The 17,840-nt window shown below is 58.9% G+C and overlaps 8 protein-coding genes across 8 annotated transcripts; 4 read left to right on the forward strand and 4 right to left on the reverse strand.

Annotated features, from left to right (window-relative positions):
- Positions 1-580: 580 nt before the first annotated feature.
- On the reverse strand, positions 581-1,467 carry SDRG_03457 (hypothetical protein). Its single transcript, XM_008609091.1, has one exon. The coding sequence runs from the start codon at positions 1,369-1,371 to the stop codon at positions 661-663; it is 711 nt and encodes a 236-aa protein (XP_008607313.1). The 5' UTR covers positions 1,372-1,467; the 3' UTR covers positions 581-660.
- Positions 1,468-2,029: 562 nt separating this feature from the next.
- On the reverse strand, positions 2,030-6,706 carry SDRG_03458 (hypothetical protein; the record flags this gene model as incomplete). The annotated part of the gene is made up of 14 exons (XM_008609092.1): positions 2,030-2,639; positions 2,692-2,740; positions 2,788-3,164; positions 3,208-3,513; positions 3,554-3,910; positions 3,955-4,023; positions 4,070-4,399; positions 4,450-4,726; positions 4,773-5,025; positions 5,068-5,405; positions 5,457-5,958; positions 6,009-6,166; positions 6,217-6,379; positions 6,428-6,706. The coding sequence occupies 14 exons, from the start codon at positions 6,704-6,706 to the stop codon at positions 2,081-2,083; spliced, it is 4,017 nt and encodes a 1,338-aa protein (XP_008607314.1). The 3' UTR covers positions 2,030-2,080.
- A 61-nt stretch (positions 6,707-6,767) lies between these two features.
- Positions 6,768-7,957, forward strand: SDRG_03459 (hypothetical protein). Its single transcript, XM_008609093.1, has 7 exons — positions 6,768-6,831; positions 6,876-6,938; positions 6,980-7,110; positions 7,168-7,258; positions 7,310-7,524; positions 7,574-7,713; positions 7,765-7,957. The coding sequence occupies exons 1-7, from the start codon at positions 6,775-6,777 to the stop codon at positions 7,926-7,928; spliced, it is 861 nt and encodes a 286-aa protein (XP_008607315.1). The 5' UTR covers positions 6,768-6,774; the 3' UTR covers positions 7,929-7,957.
- Positions 7,958-7,977: 20 nt separating this feature from the next.
- Positions 7,978-9,818, reverse strand: SDRG_03460 (glutamine amidotransferase; the record flags this gene model as incomplete). Its single annotated transcript, XM_008609094.1, has 5 exons — positions 7,978-8,259; positions 8,303-8,707; positions 8,760-8,858; positions 8,908-9,049; positions 9,097-9,818. 5 exons carry the CDS (start codon positions 9,816-9,818, stop codon positions 7,978-7,980), a joined length of 1,650 nt encoding a protein of 549 aa, XP_008607316.1.
- Positions 9,819-10,335: 517 nt separating this feature from the next.
- SDRG_03461 (hypothetical protein) lies at positions 10,336-12,395 on the forward strand. Its single transcript, XM_008609095.1, has one exon. The coding sequence runs from the start codon at positions 10,374-10,376 to the stop codon at positions 12,348-12,350; it is 1,977 nt and encodes a 658-aa protein (XP_008607317.1). The 5' UTR covers positions 10,336-10,373; the 3' UTR covers positions 12,351-12,395.
- Positions 12,396-12,655: 260 nt separating this feature from the next.
- SDRG_03462 (hypothetical protein) lies at positions 12,656-14,347 on the forward strand. The gene is made up of 12 exons (XM_008609096.1): positions 12,656-12,736; positions 12,785-12,855; positions 12,903-13,080; positions 13,124-13,176; positions 13,224-13,301; positions 13,350-13,404; positions 13,447-13,515; positions 13,560-13,674; positions 13,725-13,798; positions 13,853-13,930; positions 13,989-14,129; positions 14,177-14,347. The coding sequence occupies exons 1-12, from the start codon at positions 12,689-12,691 to the stop codon at positions 14,258-14,260; spliced, it is 1,044 nt and encodes a 347-aa protein (XP_008607318.1). The 5' UTR covers positions 12,656-12,688; the 3' UTR covers positions 14,261-14,347.
- Positions 14,348-14,425: 78 nt separating this feature from the next.
- SDRG_03463 (hypothetical protein) lies at positions 14,426-16,916 on the forward strand. Its single transcript, XM_008609097.1, has 7 exons — positions 14,426-14,616; positions 14,668-15,482; positions 15,526-15,719; positions 15,768-16,149; positions 16,196-16,395; positions 16,449-16,542; positions 16,587-16,916. The coding sequence occupies exons 1-7, from the start codon at positions 14,442-14,444 to the stop codon at positions 16,803-16,805; spliced, it is 2,079 nt and encodes a 692-aa protein (XP_008607319.1). The 5' UTR covers positions 14,426-14,441; the 3' UTR covers positions 16,806-16,916.
- A 78-nt stretch (positions 16,917-16,994) lies between these two features.
- SDRG_03464 (hypothetical protein) lies at positions 16,995-17,575 on the reverse strand (the record flags this gene model as incomplete). Its single annotated transcript, XM_008609098.1, has 2 exons — positions 16,995-17,072; positions 17,423-17,575. 2 exons carry the CDS (start codon positions 17,573-17,575, stop codon positions 16,995-16,997), a joined length of 231 nt encoding a protein of 76 aa, XP_008607320.1.
- Positions 17,576-17,840: the final 265 nt, after the last annotated feature.

Below are 17,840 nucleotides of genomic sequence, written 5' to 3' on the forward strand. Positions count from 1 at the left end.
TGAGGAGGTCGACATCCGGATCGCTCTTCAGGCCGAGGTAGATGACGAGCGGGAGGAAGCCGTAGTGGACGACGGGCTTGACCATCTTCATGACCTGGTTCGTGCGCACCTTGACCTGCTTGTACATGCTGCTTCTCGTCGTCTTCGCGAAGAATGAATGGATGGCGCCCCTCTGTGGTCGTAATACTATTGATTTCCACAGGTTTCCGGATACACGATCATCCGGATACACAGCAGCAAGAGTCTAAAATCACGCCATCGAGTCGGAAGATCGCAATGCGACGGCACGCGAGCCAAGTATCCAGGATCGCTGCCGCGTCGTTCGCTCGAGTACAGAGCAGCGCAAATAGTATCAACAAAAGCTTGATGTGGCGGTGCTTTAGAGGCTTGCAGGCTTGATACATGGCGCATAGGATATCGCTAGTATCCAGACTGGGACTGTATCGCGCCATAAAGATATGGACATCGCGAGCCCGTCGAGTCCAACGGCGACGCCAGGATGCAGGCTCACGCACAGCAGTACCAGGTACTTGTGTGCAGTGGTACCCACACGGAAGCTTTCGGAAGATCATGCACAATATTGTCAAGCGCAATCAGGCAACCTAAATTTGTTGACAATATACATAAATACTTATTGATGCTAGCACCACCACCAGCGCTCTACGGAACAGGTCCAATGACCGCGCGGCAGACGGGGCAGTTGGCGTTCTGGCGTATCCATTCGATAACGCATTCTTCGTGGTACACGTGGCCGCACGGTAGCTGGACAGTTGCCAGCGCGGGCACATTCGCGTGTTGCCATGGTTCAAGGCAGATGCTACAGCCACCGCCGAGCGCCGTCGGCGGCTCAATGTCAGTGAGGTTCATCACCGCGATCGCGAGCCGGTTGCGGGCGCTCGTGACATCGTCCGGGATCATGAGAAACTCGCGCAAAATCACGTAAAAGTGCAGTACTTGGTTGGCCAAGGCCGACGCGCTCACGTCGGCGACCTCGAGGCTCGTGAGCAGCGTGTATGCCGAAAGCACTTCGAACACAAAGCGCTCGACGAGGTCGCGGTCGTCGTCGGTGCTGGCCGCAAACGTCGTCGCGTGGAGCTTGGTCGCAATGTCGAGCACGTGCTCCAGAAGGCGTTCAATGTGGCCGTCCGCGCTCCACGGCTCGGTCGGGTCGGTGTGCATGGCCTCGACGAGACGCGCGAGCTGGACGCGGAAAGCCTCGAGCTTGGCCTTGCTCACGCCGGCAACCCACGTTGCATTTGGTGCAATCGCGGTCTGGATCGTGACGCGGTAGACGAGCTTGGCGCCGACGTAGAGCGCGTGGCACTGCGTCGCGTAGCCGTCCATGCGCAAGCTTTGCAGTCGGCGTTGCATGCTCCTAGATCTCTCGCCCGTCTTGGGACCAGTGCAATGGAAAATGACCCGACAGGTGCTCCTCAAGTGGCAACAGAGTGGCCTTCATGCCGTGAGCTTCTGCCAATCTGGAAAAAAGTAACGGAAGAATATGCGCTCGAGGTTGCCCGCGACCAAATCCGCAGGCCGCTGTAATTCCGTAACTGCATGTCGCGATTTTTTCGAAGTCGCTCCAACGTGCTGGACGCGTGCGATACGATAACGGGGTTGCCACGGCAGTAGCCGTTTAGTAGAAAGGACAACCTTTTTGGGCCACGCGCGCGGCTTGCTTCGGCGACGGAAGGAAGCGACCGCCCACAGTGGCTTGTAGCACTGGCCATGGAATGCACTTCGCAGCAGTCCAGACACAAGTGTACTACGCCTCATCTAGCGCGACATGGCACCTCGTACACGCGTCTTCTACAGCACCATAGTGGTCGCAAGAGCGTCCTGCGTGACGAGGTTGCATGCCGTCGCGCCACTGGCGACTGGCCGATATCGAACGCAGGAGCTTCGATGCACAACCTTTCCGGTCGACGACACCAAGATCGCTTGACGCCCTTGGATCCCATTGGCACAACGACAACCTTTTGCGACATGTAGAATCTTTGGCCTGGATTTGTACATTTCGAGACGAGGTGGTAGATCTTATTGTTCGATGGACGGGACTTGGTATTCTTTGTACTAGATCTTAGTGCTTTGGCTTGTGCTTGGCACTCAGGATGCGCGCTTCGAGGCGCACTTGCTTGGCCTCTGGCGACGCTCGAAGCTCGACACAGTGGCCGAGCACCGCGCTGGCATGTGGCGGAAGCTGGCGCGCCTTGGGCAAACTCGTTGCTTTTCGCAGCGCAAGGCCTGGCACGCTTGGATCGACGCCCATATCAACGGCGCCAAAGAGCGGGTCGAGCAACAAGAAGGGGTACTTTCGGGCCTCGGCCGCCTTGGGTCGACTGAAGCGGTACGGCTCGTCACTCTTCTTGACGACCGGCTTGTCGGTCGTTGCAGTCGGCTTGTCGGGCGTCGGACACGGCCCCGGCGGTCGCGTGTGCCGCAAATCACTGCTTGGTACGAGGCTGGGCACCGCATTACTGGCTTGCAGCGGCGACGTGGGGCGGCTCGGGTTGTTTCTCACAGGGTGCGGGAGCTCGAGCGGCGATCGACTCGTATGGTTCATATCGAGTAGGGCAGGAAGACTCACGCTGCGCCCTTCTGGACTCATGGCATGCTGTGGCGATTGTTTGCTTGGGGATCTAGCGCAATGGCGTTGTCGATCGCACCGACGTTGTACAAAGCAGCAACTACCGTCGCGGCGGACTCTCTTGGCCAAGCGACTGCTTCAGCCGCTGCTCGTCTAGCACATCGCACGTGAGCTCTGGCGATAGCAGCAGGCAACTGTACAGGCTTGGGTCTTCTTGGCGTAGTCCCCCATGTGCCGCAGCGTTTCGCGCGCCATTTCGCCGAGGGACTTGGCGCCGCGGGATGTGATTTTGGCTTTTTGCATCTCCAAGTGGAACGAACAGCCAATGCGAAGCAGGTCGTCTTGGACGTTTGCATTGGCGAGCGCCGCTTGCACCGTGTCGGACGGGACCAAGGCAATGCCGAGAACGATCTGCAGCGCGCTCTCCAGCGCAGGCAGGGAACACGACGGCTCGTGGTCGCGGTACGTCGTTAGCAAGGCCGCGCAGTGCTTGAGGACACCGACGGACAGGAGCGGCGGGATGCAGCGCATGTGGTCGAGGGCCAACGCGCCTAGTGCGCCCATCGCTTGCTCGTGCCTACCCAGAGACGCTCCCACAAGCAGTTCGAGCTAGAACATACATGACGGCTGTTGACACAAAGCTCGGCGTTGACTCGAGCATCACGATAGCGACCGAGTGGACGTGGTGGCGCAAGAAGAGCTCGTTGACGTTCCCGAGGCCGATCGCATTGGTGTGCGCCATGGCGTGGACAAGCCGCATCAGCTCCGTGCGGCACCACTCGTCTTGCTTGGTTGACTCGCTTTGCAAATGCAGGCGCTTCAAGATGCGCGGGAGCATGTTGAGCTTGGCGACCGCGGCGCGGCCCTCCGGCACGCGGCAGAGTGTCGCGACAAGCGTATAAAACGTCGATGGCAGCGCGAGCAGCCTAGCTAGCGCGTGGAATCCGAGTCCTTTTCGCTGCGTACTTTTCATCGTGGACGCTGGTGGCCGTCACGTTCGTGGTACGCACCCCCGAGGCGTCCGGGAGACTGCTCGGGACGTTGGGCACGAGCGTGGACGCCACGTCCATGCAGCGGTAGCTCAGCAGTAGCGACGCCGATGCATTCGTGCACGCGAGCTGCGAGAGGGTCTTGCAGCACCACTTGAGAACGCGCGGCAACGGCTCATCGGACGCGAGCGTGCGCAACACCGCGGTCGCCGCCCTACATGGGCGTCGTGATCCTCTCTTGATGATACTCTCAGAGATCACCCTTCGATGAGCCGTGTGCAGAGCGCTTGGAGCGTCTCGAGCGTTAGCACCACGTCGCGCGGCGGAGATCCAACTGTGACGAGCGTTGTCTCGTGGTTGAGCAGCGGCGACGGACACACGAGCCCGACGAGCTGCAGCGCGCTCTTGACCGCGTCCGTGTCGGCGGCAACACAGTCACAGACCAGACTAGACAGGTCAATTTGCACCCAATTGTCGTCAGGAACGAGCGTACTTGGGCGGCCGTATGTACGCAACGACATCTTCGATCGCGTGGATCTTCAGCAACGTCTGCGCAATGCTGACCTGCGCTGCCACGAGCAGGCTCGGGCCGAGATGCGGCTGCATCTGCACACGCAGACAGCGGAGAAGCGCGCGCATGGCGGCCGCCGTGCTCTGCAGATGCAACTGCATTTCGTGCGGCAAGAGACCGTGGTCAACCTCGTCCATGCGGTTGGTCTGGAGCACGAGCGCAACGTGGCGCAGCACGTCGTCTCGAAACGCAAGCCGCGCCGCAATCGCCTTGACCCGCGTCAAACTCGCCAAAATGACCGTGCTCGCGTGCCTACGAAAAGGAAAATCGTGGACAAACCTAGTCCACTATCGTTGTTAGACCGCTGGTAGCGCGTCTGCGGGTGCGCGTTGGTCTGGAGCGGCTGTACGAGCACTTCGAGGACCACCTCGAGCGCGTTCGTGCGCACGAGGTAGACGCCGACGCGCCCGTCGTCATTATCCGCGCACGCGAGCAAGAGAAAGTCAAATGTAAAGTTCAGCAGCGCAGGCGGCGGCAGCGCCAAGACCATCTCGAGGCTGTCGGCCGACGGACCAAAGCTCAGCGGCGACGGCGACGCGAGGCTCGTGATGACAAGGAGCCCCAGCACAAAGCGGTAACCTACGCGATAGGTTCGTACGTATCAACTTGCGTCAGAAGAGCGCACTGTTGCCGGAGCGGCGAAACCCAGGCCCACACAGTGGCGTCACCAGCAGCACAAGCCCTGCCGTTGTGAGCGCGTCCCGGCCTTCGTCCGTCGCACCGAGTGCAAAAAGCAGCTGAAGCGACGCGAGACCAATCGCGAGCTCCTCGCTCGTGAGGCAGCCCACGATGGCCTCGAGGTATCGGCCGGCGTTGCGCGTCACAACATCGACGAGCGCCAAGTACCCAATGCTCGCGTGCGCCATCTTGTGCAATACCTAACCACAGTGGCGGCTCGGCGCTGGAAACGTTCGGAGTACCTCGAGGGCCGGGAGGGTCAGCGCCGGGTGCCCCACGAGCCGCAAGAGACTCTGAAAGGTGCGCGGGGCGACCACACGCTCGGCAATGATCGCGGGGAGCGCGCGATTGAGAAACGCAGCGTCTTCGTCGTCGACCGACGTGCCATTGCTAGTGCTATTGCTATTGCTGGTCGTGGCGGAGGCAGTTGTAAGGACTGATCGGCGCGTGGATCGCAGTCGCGAAGCTTTCTTTTCAACGCCGCGCGGTCGCGTCAGCTGCAGCACCATGGCACTCATGCTCTTGCACGCAGCATCGAGAAAGGCCAGGGACGCTGTCGTCGTGGTGTCGGACCCTACCCCTACCCCAGCACCATACACCACCACGTATATTTGCCGCACGATCGACGTACCCCGCAGATCGGTGGCGATCAAGTTGTCGGCAATGTATCCGACAATGTTCGAGAGCAGGACGTCGCCAATGCGGTCCTTGTCGTGGGCGAGGATCGTAAAGAGACGCAGCGCCATGAGCTCGAGCTCGCGGTCGGTACGTTGCCGGACGCACTGAACGAGCCAGACGATCGCGCCCGTGTGGTGCAATTTGCGGAAATCTTGCCGGCCTGCGTCGTTTCGGTGGTCGAACTCATATTGCACCAGCGCCCAAACGATGCGCATGTAGGCCAGCTGGGCCCGCGGCGGCAGCGACGCTCCGTGGTGCGCAGCGCGGATCTCCTTTTGCTGTCGCTGGAGGTCCATCGTCTTGGCCAAGTTGACGGCACGGGCGCGCAGCCGCGCTTCCAACGAGATCTCGCGCCGGCGAAGGCTTCGCTCAAACACGAGGCGTCGCCGGGCGTGCTGCAGAACGCGCGCCGCGCAGTCCATGCGGCGCAAGACGCAGTGCAGCGCGCGGAGCACCTACGAGTCCCTCTATGGCTTGAAGGCTTGTTTCCGTATGGATGGCCCACCGCGTTTTCATTGGCGAGCTCGATCGGGTATGCGCCCGTAAAGATCGCGACGAGCTCGGCCATGTTGAAGATGTGCGTGGCATTTGTCGTCGCCGAGAGCTTTGTAAACGCCTTGTTGGTGAGCATCGGCAAGTTGTTGTCGTTGTACGCATACGCCTCTACCACAGAGAATAAGATGACGCTGAGCGCGTCACGAAGGCGGCTGTACCAGGGTGCAGCTTGTTGAGGTGCAAGAGCATTTGTATCGCGAGGTCGCGCCGCCGCGGATCGACGCCGCGCTCGACTTCAATGTACAGCGTCTGAATAGCTTCGTAGATCTTGACCGTGTTCCAAAATCGCGTGTCCCACTCCTCGGCCATGAGAATTTGGTCCTACAAAGGCATGGATGATGCACAGGCGGCGGCGATCGAACGAGGTACGAGCTCGGATTTGTGTAGCGCGCCGTCGTGCTCGGTTGGCGGCGGCTCGAACGAGTGCTCGATGCGCTTCTTGTGCCGTGTGGAGCTCTTGGTTTTCGTCAGCTTGTGCCCTTGGCTCTCGAGGTGGAGCGTGCTGGCGCCAATCTCGCGCAAATGATCGACATCGACGCTGTGCATGGACGCGCGGTGCGCGCGGTGGAGCTCGGCCGCGTCCTGCGCCACCTTGACGGTCCGCGCGACAGGCGTTGGCCCGACCGCGAGCTCCCATGGCTCGGCCATGGTCTGTCTACAAAATGGCGGTTTCACCTGCGCACCAATGGCCTTGCGGCATTGTAACGACTGCAAGCATGAGCTCGGGCCTGTACGAGCGGCAGATGAAGTGGAAGCGCCATGGCGAGAAGAAGGTACTGCACATAAGATGACATGGCCGCATGCGACGGGCGTGTAGCTAGCGCTGGAAGCTCGGCGCCTCGACGACGACCGCCATGGCCCGTGCACGTTCACGCCCAAGGTAGCACATACGTTGCGCACGGTGCATCCAACGCTTGGTAGACGAACCGCGAGTCGCGTGCGCGAATACCAGACGCGAGCAAGCTCACGCACCGCGCCGAAGTCCACGCGATGCAGACGCATGTCGCGCGGCAGCACAAGGCGCGCCAAGTGCAGGACGAAGCGTCCAAGCGGTACACCTGGAAATCAACCCGTTAGGAAGCCTCCATCGCAGCTGTCTTTCGGAGTAGCGCGTACTTTCTCTCGACCAACAAGAACTTTGAGCTCACGACGACGTGCAAGCCATTTCCGCTGAGCAAAACGAACCGCGTCTCCCGCAGCGTACCGTCCATGCTGGACAATTGGGATGCACGTGTCATCCTTGGCTTGTAGCCGACGCGGCAGCGCGCGCAGTCTCTCTCGCCGCGCAAGTCCGAGTCGATGCACCACCACGGCGGGCGCAAGCAGTCGGCGCCCGACACGCCGACCCACCGCGATTCGCCGCGGGCGTCGTCGTTTGTGCATATGTCGTCCAACAACGACCTCGACCGACAAGTGCAACGGGTCCTCGACCACCGCGGCGCGCTCGACGACAAGGCCTGGGACAAGTATCCAAATGTTTCAATCTATCGAGCGCGATGTTTTTGCAAACTGTAGAGAGCGCAGCGTGCTCCTGAGCATCATTGACGCCCAGCGCCACGAGCTCAAGCTGCGCGAGAAGGTTCACAGCGACGCGGCCAAGATCGCCGACAAATTCGCCACGTCCGTTTTGGCGTTTGAAGAGCGGCTTGTTGCGAGTGCGATGACCACTACTTGTGACAACCGAAAGGTTAACCGGTTGTACCTAGTCGAGACCAAACACCGTGCCGAGCTGAGCGAGATGCGCCGGACCATGGAGCGGTCGCAGGCGTCGCTGCAGCAAATTCTGCATGCGCTCGGTGTGCCATCATCGAGCGATGACAAGCCACCGACGTCCAAATCGATGAGCAAGCTCGAGAAAGCATCCACGTAACATGAACAAGTAGAGCACATGCATGACGACGGCTTTGTTTGCCGACTCGTTACGTGCGAACGGAGATCTTATCGGCGTGGAGACGGTCCTTGACCTCCGAGATCTTGACCTCTTGGCGATGAAAGATCCCGGCAGCCAAGGCCGCGTCGCAGTTGGTCGTGCGAAAGACGTCAGTAAAGTGCGACGGTTTGCCCGCGCCGCTCGACGCAACCACCGGGATCGTCACCGACTGCTTGACGAGCCGAACCAAGTCGAGGTCGTACCCGGCGTTCTGGCCGTCCATGTCGACGCAGTTCAACAGGATCTCACCTGCGCCAAGGGCTTCGCACGCCTAGTTTCCGCGTCCATATCAATGTTTCAATGGATCGTGGTACCTGGGTGAGCTCGACGACGTCCATGTCCCGGCCTTCGCGCCCGCCCTTGACCATGACCTGGTACCAGCAGTGCGTCTCGCCGTTGGGGCCGCTTTGGTGCTGCAGCGCAACGACGCGGTGGCGCGTCTCGGCTTGCGAGTGTACGTACACGCGGCGCGGGTCGACGGAAATGACGACCGCTTGGCGGCCATAGACGGTCGAGATTTGCTCGATTGACGTCGACTGTGACAGCACCTTGTTGGCCGCGTAGTAGCCTTCGGCGGCGTCGACGGCGTCACTGCCGATCGACACCTTGTCGGCGCCCGCGCGGAAGTAGCGCGCGGCCACGTCGAGCGCCGACCAAGCGCGTCCGCTGTCGTCTGTGTAGCCTCGGATGCCGCCGCCGACCGTGAGCGGCACAAACACCTACGCCACGTCATCAGAATCCGACTAAGAAAAGTAAGACTACGAACTCTACCTCTTTTGAGGACGCTTCAAGGACCGCGAGCATCGGGGTGTCGCCGAGCGGCTGTTCGCGAAAGCTCGTAATGTTGAGAAAAGCCACTTCGTCGGCGCCCTAAACCCGACCACAGTGAGCCATCCTGCAGTACGAGCGGCGCATGTACTTCGTTGTAGTAGCGCGTGCAGAGCTCGACGGGCTTGCCCATGTTGCGCACGTTTCCGCCGTCGCTGGCTTCGCGGACGTCGTACTGGTCGCCTTTGGTCACAACGAGGTCGCCGTGGTCGTTCGAGCGCACGTCGAGGCAGCTACGAACGCCATGAGATCCCGGGTTTTCATGTACATGAATACATACGCAATGACGCGCTTGCAGAGCGTGGTCGGCGGCGCCACCGTCTCGAACGCATGGAGCGGCAAGGTCGGAGCGACCACCGCGGCGCCTTCGAGGAAGCCTTTCAGCATCTGGAGGCCGACGGCGCCGCTCTTCTCGGGGTGGAACTGCGTGGCCATGACGTTGCCGTGCTGGATCGCGCTGATAAACTCGACGTCGCCATAGTTGGTCGTCGTGAGGACCCACTCGCGGTTCGCGTCCGTCGGCGTCGCGCGGAACGAGTGCACGAAGTAGACATTGGCGTCGTTTTCGAGCTGCGAAAAGAGCGGCGACGCCTTGCGCGCGTTCACGCCGTTCCAGCCAATGTGCGGCACGGCCAGCGACGTCGTTGGGAACTTGGTCACGATACCTGGCACGACGCCGAGGCCCTCGACGCCCGGGCACTCTTCACTGCCTTCAAAGAGCGTTTGCATGCCGAGGCAGATGCCAAAGAAGCGCTTGTTCGCGCGAATGTACGCGCGCAGGGCGTCCACGTACGCGTTCGCATTGAGAAAGTGCATGGCTTGCTGAAAGTTGCCGACGCCGGGAAAGAGGAGCACGTCGGCGGCCGCAATGTCCTCGACGCACGTGACAAAGGTGGCGTCGTAGCCGAGCGCGTGGAGCGCGTTCGTGAGGCTGCGCACGTTGCCGGCGCCGTAGTCAAGGACCGTCACCGTCTTGGTCGTCTTGGTTGTCGTGGAGGCCATTGCGATTCTGGCGACTCGTGGCTGGCTTACCGCGTCCCAAACTGATCTTCGGCCAGCGTCCGGTGTACGCAATCAAGTGCGAATTAAAATTCTCTTGGCGTTCACGGGTTGTCGAAATCGTTTTTATAAAATAAATACCACATACAAAGCACAAGGTATTTATTCAAGGCAAGTCGATTATAATAAACAATATACTGCGAGGCGTTATTAAAATGCGCCTCCACAAGCATTTTCAGATAGTACGGATAAACATGTCGATATCCGAAATGACGTGGCATCGCCTCAAGCGGGCGATCTTGCAGGGGTGTTGAAGTTGGTGGCGAGAGATCCTCCGCCAACGGAAGCCATTTCGTGCGATACAATCGAGAGGTAGCGTTAACATGATGGACCATAGTGGTAGGCACACCGAGCGTGGCCACCGCCGTTCGCGTATATATATGCTGTCTAAATTTGGGCGTGGCGCCGCAAGGCCCAAGATGGCGGCCTTGCCTTGCATGCATATAGAAAGCAGGAGGTGCGAGAAACGGACAGTGTCTTATTTGCAGCGTGAGGAGCATGAGCGAGAAGCTCAAGGCGGACGTGGTGCCGATCGGACCCCTTGCGCTCACGAATCTCGGCCCGGCGTCGACCAACTCGGAGGCGCGCAAGTCCACGACGAGCTCGGGCAAGTTTGCGACTTTTTCCAAGCTCGTGGTGCCCGAGCGCGCGCCGTTTCGACACGGTCTCGTGCTCGCCTTGCTCTGCACGGGCTTTGCAACGATCGTGGCCATCACAACGTACTACCTCAATCAGATTGCGAATACGCCCATCTTCTTTGGTACGGTCATGGACACGTTCAGCAACAACCCGGAAGAAGTGCCCATTGGCGCGCTCCTGCGAGGCTCGGGCGTCCTTTCTGCGGTCAGCGCAGGCAGCGCGAATCCGCCGTCGCTCATCGACTTGTACACGACAAGCTGCACCGATGCTGCGTGCGCGGCGGCCTATGCACCGACGGCGCTCTTGGCGTGGAAGATTCTCGGCAACGCATTTGCGCTCATCCCCAACTTTGACCAAACCGCGTTCCAGGACCCGGCGCAAACCGTCCAATTCTCCCACATCAACAACCTCGCAGGGAAGAACACGCCGTTGGCGCAGTTTTACATTGACGGCAAGTCGATCGCGATCACGTGCATGATTCGCCGCGCGAGCTTCTACCTCACGCAACAAGCCGCGTCGACCGCGGTCAACGACGCCCTCGCGTTTTGCTCGCAGCGCAATTACGATGCCAACTGGGGCTGCGAAAACGAAGTCGACCCGACTGTCAACACGTACGTGCTCCAGATGAACAAGGGCGTTGCGAGCTTCATTGGCGTCGTCAAGCGCAACCAAGTGTACATGAACGCGGGTCGTCAAGCCGAGCTCTCGGGCGGTCTCTCGGGCGGCGTCTTTCTCCAGTCCGTGCCCGGTGTCGACGAGTACCAAGGTGGTGTCGTGCAGGCAAGTGCACCGTGGGACGTGCTTGCCGTGACCAGCTGCGCGACGCTCAACCCGAGTACCAACTCGGGTTGGTTGCTGCAGATGCAAGGCGTCGTGACGATGACGTGGAAGTGCGACTCGCTCATGCTCACCAACTCGATCGTCCTCTGGGTCATGACGCTCTATTTGGTGCTGCTGCAGACCATTTTCTTGCGGCGCAGCGTCATTTGCGTCATGCCCGTCTACATGTCCAAGAATGTGGTCGGCGCCGCGATTCTCTTTGTGGCATTCTGGGGCAACGAGAACCTCCAAGCGCTCTCGACATTTCTGCGCCAAAACCCCGTCGTCGGCTTCAACACGACGTTTTACGCGCTTTGCGGCGCGGCCCAAATCGCTTCGATCGTCGGCATTATGACGGGGACTGCGATCCAGATCTGGTTCAACCCGCTCATTGTGACCCAGACTTGGCTCCTCCTCGCGTTCAGTCTTGTCAACTGGGTCGTCGTCTTTGTTCTCGAGGGGTTTGTGTTTCCCTATGCGAGCTCCAACACGCCGACGACATGCGCGCTCACGTCGTCGACCAACTGCTACACGTTCAGCGCGATTTCCAATACGTACTTTGTCTCGGCGATCGTCTGCGGCTTTGTCGTGCTCTTGGCGATCCTCACGATTTACTACGACGCGTACCGCCGCCCCGACCCGATTGTGATTGCCGCAGAGAACAGCATGCTGCAGTACCTCACGGTCTCGGACTTTTCGACGATTGCGACGACGACGCGCGGGTGCTCGCTCGTCGACAGCAAGAGCGGCGCAACGCTCATCGACGAAGGCGTTTTGCTCATCAAGAACATGCTCCACGTCTCCAACTCGAACCTCACGCGTCTCTCCAACGTGCAGTACGAAGTCATCTTTCGGTTCATTCCGACACGACTGCTCAAGCGCCTCTTCAGCGAGACAGTCGGCTCGATCCTTATTTACAAGGTCGTCGACGGCAAAATCACGGGCGAATTCACGCACAAGTTTCTCCACGAGATGGAAATCGGCTCGATGGACAAGGTCTCGGGCTATATTTCGTAAACCAAAACCTTTCTTTCTAAATACATCAATGCTTGTCGTTCTTGATTTCGACCGCCCAAAGTTTGAGATAGATATAGAAGACGAGTATAACAACGCGCGTTCAGACCTTTAACGTCCCTCTTGAGCGGTGTCGCCACACGGGCGTAAACACGCTACCGGGTCCAAGAACGCGGCCAGCACCTCGAATAACAACACTAAGAAAGGCGTCCGTCCCTGCATCTCTGGCCCCGCCACGCCCTGAAGGAGCTGGATCAATTTGTTGAGGAGCTCGCTCACTAAATCGTGTCAATGGCCAACGTGTGAAACGGCGAGTCATTGCAGGGATAAATATAAGCAACATGGGCCAGCAACGCAAGCCGCCGTGGCGAGAGACGCTGAGCTGCAAGGTACACCACCAATACCTCCTCATACAACACCTTTCCATCGGACTCTAGGTGGCCAGAGCCAAGGCGGTCGCGCGCAGTACAAACGACGACGAAATGCGCGGCAACCCGTACCATGCCGTGTACTGTGTCGCATCTATTGTGGATGAAGCTTCAGGCAACACCTTAGGCTCTCGATTTTGCCCACCGATTTGTACGAAGAGAAGCGAGCGTTTGCCGCCAAAACGTGCCGCGGCAAGCTCCCGCTCAAGCCAGAGAAGGGCCGCGACCCGTACGGCGTTGCAGCCGACCAGATCGACAACAACATTCCACTGGGCATCTACGACACGGACCGTGGCCGAAACCAGGTATCCAGATATTGCATTGGATACTTGCCAATATGTATCCAAGGGCATTGCCAAAGCCGTGGCGTCGTCGCAGCAGACGTACGCTCCGGCGTTCAAGTACTCTATCGAACGCAAATAGTGTGTGCTTATAGATACATTTGCAGATCCCGCCGCGGCCGGTTCCTTGGCGTGCCCAACTACAAGCTCTCGACGCACGCCATCAACGCCAAGGAGCCTTATGCGTAGGCTACGACGCATCTTCCTGTTTGCATAAAGGTATATACATGTAGGAACCCAGAGCAGATGGGGCCTGGCACCTACAAGCTGCGTCCGACGACCCTTGTCGTATGCGCTGTCCCTGTATTGTTGAAGCCATCTTTGTCTTAGATCAAGCATTTGCACGAGCCCGGGTACACGTTTACGAGCCAGGTCGACCGCTTCGAGTCGCCTCAGCGGGTAAATGCTAGTCCATCGACCAAGAAGCTCACAATGCAAAGTAGTCGTACGCCGAGTCAACGACGACGACAGCGCTGCCATCGACACTTGGGAAGGCGCCGGTGAGCACGGTGGCCGTGTCCATGACCCCGCGCTTCACGTCCGACTCGACCTTCCCCGGTGCGAACGCGTCCGCGAGTGTCATGTACAAATGTGTCTCGTCTGCCCAGAGAACTATGCGTCGTCCAAGCAGCAGCGCATCTTTTACCCGCCCGATATCGTCTACGACAAGCCGCTCACCAAAGTACTTCAAATATATATAGTTTCGCTACCGATGCCATGTCAATATGCAATATAGGACACGATCCAGGACCGCGTGGCCACGACGCACGTCAAGTACTCGGCCATGACGTCGCAAGCCGGCCGGCTCGTCTCGGTATTTTTTAATGGCTTTTCGCGCCATTTTTCAGATTATTGCAAATTGCACTTGATAGACGGCGTCCATGGTCCACAATACCGTGGGCGCGCCCCGCTTGCATGCATCGACGGGCGACGCGCTCGGGCCGGGCGCGTATGCGACGCCGTCAACCTTTGCCAAGCCAGCGACAAGCAGCGTCCTGCCCCAAGTCTCTGAGGTAGAAAACCTGGCCTCTACGGGCACCTGCCATGCGCGCTGGTGTAGCACTCCAAGGACCGGTTTGGGATGAAGGCAACCAAGCAGGCGCAGTGCATCGAGACGCGCTTCCGGAGGTTCTGCATCTCGTAGTCGGTCGCTCTCTCTTCCGCGCGACTTGGGAATTTGCCCAAGTCGAAGAAAGCATAACCAAAACGAATTCCACGGTCTTTTATTCTTTTCGTGTCGTTAAACGTAATATTTGTATGTTGAATTAAACGATTGGAATAAAATGGCCGAGCACGGGCCATTTGGAAGATTGCGTCCAGGACGCATGGCGGACGAGACGCGCCGGCTGCGGCCCATGCGCATGGACGAGCTCGAGATGGATCATGCCGATGAAGTAGATGGTCTTGACTTTGACTACCTCATGGCGCTTATCTGCAACGCCGTCGGGCCCGGCGAGAAGGACGCGCCAAGCCACACGGGCGCGTCGCTCGGCCACATTGGTACGACAAGCTGCATGATCTTGCCATGGACACGGGTACATGCGCATGTAGATGACGACGATGAAGATGACGATGAGGACGACGATCAAGACCATGATGACGACGATGGCGACACGAGCTCATACGAGGAAGGCGAGCTTGAGACGCTCTCGACGCATGCCCGTGCCGCGACGTACGACGTACCCATGCAGGCAGCCCATGCGTCGTTGCGCGCTACTGACATTGATGGCGGTCTCTTGCATCGAGATGTGTCCCACTACCTCGCAGCACGACAGCACTGCAAGACGCCAATGGCCAGGCGACCGACCCATTTGAGGCAGACGTTGCCTCTTGCAGCGTCGACCGCCAGCTTTGCGGCCACGTCTTCGTACCAACCATCCACGTCGCTCAGCGCGCGCCGACGCGTGTACCCCAACTACGAGCGCAGCATGCTTTTTGGCGAGAAGGCGCTCGAGCTGCGCGATCTCGAGACAATCCTCAGCGAATACGACATGGACGACGCGCCGGGCGACAACATGAGCCGCCTCTTCCCGTCCGACGATGACGACGACGACGACGAAGAAGAAGATACCAAGCAGGCGCCGTCCATCGACTACGAGCAAAACCTGCTGTCGCATTTCTCGATGCTCGGGTTCGACGCCGACATTGTCTCGTCCGTGCTCATCGAAGTCGTCGACGCACGACGCAGCACCAACGAGATTTGCGCGACGCGCCAGTTTACATCGATCGTCCAAGCGCTTGTCGACGACCACGGTAGCGACAACAACAACAGCGACAACGAGCGTGGGGCCCGCAAAATTCGACAGGAGCACGTCGCACCCAGCGCCGTGCAAGCCACGTCGTTTCCTTGGCCCGTATTTGATATGGTACACACACGTAAACCCCTTTCGTCGTAAACGTTATGGGTAGGCGCAGTACGAGTTTGGGACGGCGCGCCCTGGCACGTGCTTCTCGTCGGTCGTCGTGCTCGTCAACGTCCCGCCCGTGAGCGACGCAACGAGCGAGACGTTGCACGGGTGTCTCTTGTCGCAGCTTTTTTCCAAGCTCTCCAACCCCATCCAAGTCGTCCTGCCCGTCGTACCCAGCACGGGGCTGCTCAAAGGGTACATGTATCGTGCATGCGACGTGAGCCTGAGAACGATTGTGGGTAGGCATGGCTTCCTCGAGTTTTCGGACCGGCCAAACGCCACTGCGGTCGCCCGCGCCCTCGACGGGCTAACATGGAGTCCGGCGTTCCCAGCCTTTCGCGCAATGCTCTTCCGCGAGTATGACGGCAGCCACCGCCTTCTGGACAACCACAAAGACAGCAGTAGCTTCGCCACTCGTGTCGACGACACCAGCAGCAACAACAACTGTGAGGACGAGCTCCGCTTTCACGCACTGGACCTCGAGAGCGAAGACGACGAGAACCACTCAGATGCTCTTGACGCGTCGTCGCGCCGCATGACGCGCGTGGAGCACCAGCTCGTCCAGCGGAACGAGCAGCTCGAGTACCTCATGCAGTGCGTCGAGCGGGACCGGGACGCGATCCTTGTACGCTGCAATTTGATGTTGATGGGTTTTGACGACTTCTACTTAGTCGGAGAACGACGAGCTCCGGCGCATGATGGAGGCGTACCGCGAGCGGGAAAAGCAGCAGGAGCATGCGCTTCTGAGCCTCTCGAGTCTGCGCCAGCGCATCCAGCTCAACGAACAAAAGTACCGCGAACACATGCGGCGTATGCGACAGAACGAGCACGTGACCCAAGCGCTCCGTCGCCGCCTCGAAGAACTCTCGGGGTCCGATTATCGTTCATGCGCGTTTGCATATCCCTTATGGACGACGTACGTAGGCACCCGCAGTCACTCCACGCCCTTGGGATTGCCGAGCTGCGCGAGCTCGAAGACACGCTCGACACGGCCTTGTACAAAGTGCGCACGATCAAGGTCCTTGTGCGATTCGCAGCAAAGGCAAGCTCATGGGGCTGTAGGAACAAAAGATTCAAGAGCAAAAGCAGCAACTCGATCGGCAGGTCGAAGTACAGCAGGAGCTCAAGCTCTGCGTGATTTGCCTCACGGCGGAGAAGACGATTCTGTGCTTGCCGTGCCGCCACGTGTGCATGTGCCAAGCGTGCTCAGGCCATGCCGAAGTGACGCGGTGCCCGATTTGCCGCCTCGACATCCAAGAGAAGATGCTCATTTATGCCTAATTGCAAATTGCACTACACTTGACGACAGGATGGCGACAGCAGCAATATAAACTCTAGCCACCAACCAGCACGATAAATAAACCTTCAAAATCTGAAACCAATATCTGGATATTCTTCCGTTGCCTCGAGGTCCATCAATCAACTAGGGTCCGGGGGAGTGGGCTGGTAGGAACGATGAAATCATATGGATTAAGCCATGTTGTCGGCGACTTTGGCCTTCACGTCGTCGTCGCTCACGTCCATCGTCGTACGAGGTGCTCGGAACCGCTCGAAGCCAGTTGATGACAATGGGCATGCAGCAGTGTTCCAATTCTGGATGAGCGCGTGGCGAATCACATCCAAAGCCTCGAACTCGGGCGGTGCCCCCGTGAGAAAGTAGCTCGCAAGGCCGAATCGCAGCCGTAGAGCCGCAATTTTTGACCGAGTTGCGGACCGCTCGAAGGGACTGAAAGACACAGCGGAGCCCACCATGCTCAAAATCCACCGGGGCCGTTAAGTGACTCGTCGTGGCACACATGAGCGTCGGGTTGCCCGAGCAGTAATTGTGAAGTGCTGCGATCGCTAGTTTTGGGTGCTTGGTAAAGTTTTGTGACGCTGCGATCTTCAAGCCGCACGACCTTTTCTTCGTGCGTCTCGGTGGCCTTCTCGACGGCGCGCGCAGTGGTTTTGCTAAGGCGCTGCTTTTCCAGCCGAGCTGCTTTCTCTTCGTGCGTCTCGGTGGCCTTCTCGTCGGCGCGCGCCTTGCGCTTGAGCTCATTCGATTCTCGCATGTTGCTTAAATGTCTAGCTACATGGCTGCATGGCGCTTTAGTAGCAAAAGCGGCTGGTCAATGCACATCATGGCGCCGGCCTGTCAAAACGCATCAATGAATTGTTGCGAGCTGTCCAATCATACTACGCAAGCAACAACATTTTAACCAATCCAAAATGGGACAGACAAAAAACAAACAAAAAACAAACAGGCAAATAATCCCTGGTGGGCTGGGTAACCAGGAGGTTCCTACCAGTACATGTCTTTTAGTACTACCTGTATTA

This window comes from Saprolegnia diclina (assembly GCF_000281045.1).
Source record: "Saprolegnia diclina VS20 unplaced genomic scaffold supercont1.8, whole genome shotgun sequence".
Lineage (NCBI taxonomy): Eukaryota > Oomycota > Saprolegniomycetes > Saprolegniales > Saprolegniaceae > Saprolegnia > Saprolegnia diclina.

What these genes read in the sequence shown, in the direction of transcription:
- SDRG_03457 (XM_008609091.1), bottom strand. Translation starts at nt 1,371, where the DNA reads ATGCAACGCCGACTGCAAAGCTTGCGCATGGACGGCTACGCGACGCAG.
- SDRG_03459 (XM_008609093.1), top strand. Translation starts at nt 6,775, where the DNA reads ATGAGCTCGGGCCTGTACGAGCGGCAGATGAAGTGGAAGCGCCATGGC. An exon ending in AGCGCCATGGCGAGAAGAAG is followed by an intron (nt 6,832 to 6,875) that starts GTACTGCACATA and finishes ACGGGCGTGTAG; the next exon opens with CTAGCGCTGGAAGCTCGGCG. An exon ending in TGAAGAGCGGCTTGTTGCGA is followed by an intron (nt 7,714 to 7,764) that starts GTGCGATGACCA and finishes GGTTGTACCTAG; the next exon opens with TCGAGACCAAACACCGTGCC.
- SDRG_03461 (XM_008609095.1), top strand. Translation starts at nt 10,374, where the DNA reads ATGAGCGAGAAGCTCAAGGCGGACGTGGTGCCGATCGGACCCCTTGCG.
- SDRG_03462 (XM_008609096.1), top strand. Translation starts at nt 12,689, where the DNA reads ATGGGCCAGCAACGCAAGCCGCCGTGGCGAGAGACGCTGAGCTGCAAG. An exon ending in GCTTCGAGTCGCCTCAGCGG is followed by an intron (nt 13,516 to 13,559) that starts GTAAATGCTAGT and finishes AATGCAAAGTAG; the next exon opens with TCGTACGCCGAGTCAACGAC. An exon ending in TCCTGCCCCAAGTCTCTGAG is followed by an intron (nt 14,130 to 14,176) that starts GTAGAAAACCTG and finishes GCGCTGGTGTAG; the next exon opens with CACTCCAAGGACCGGTTTGG.
- SDRG_03463 (XM_008609097.1), top strand. Translation starts at nt 14,442, where the DNA reads ATGGCGGACGAGACGCGCCGGCTGCGGCCCATGCGCATGGACGAGCTC. An exon ending in CGCCTCGAAGAACTCTCGGG is followed by an intron (nt 16,396 to 16,448) that starts GTCCGATTATCG and finishes CGACGTACGTAG; the next exon opens with GCACCCGCAGTCACTCCACG. An exon ending in ACAAAGTGCGCACGATCAAG is followed by an intron (nt 16,543 to 16,586) that starts GTCCTTGTGCGA and finishes ATGGGGCTGTAG; the next exon opens with GAACAAAAGATTCAAGAGCA.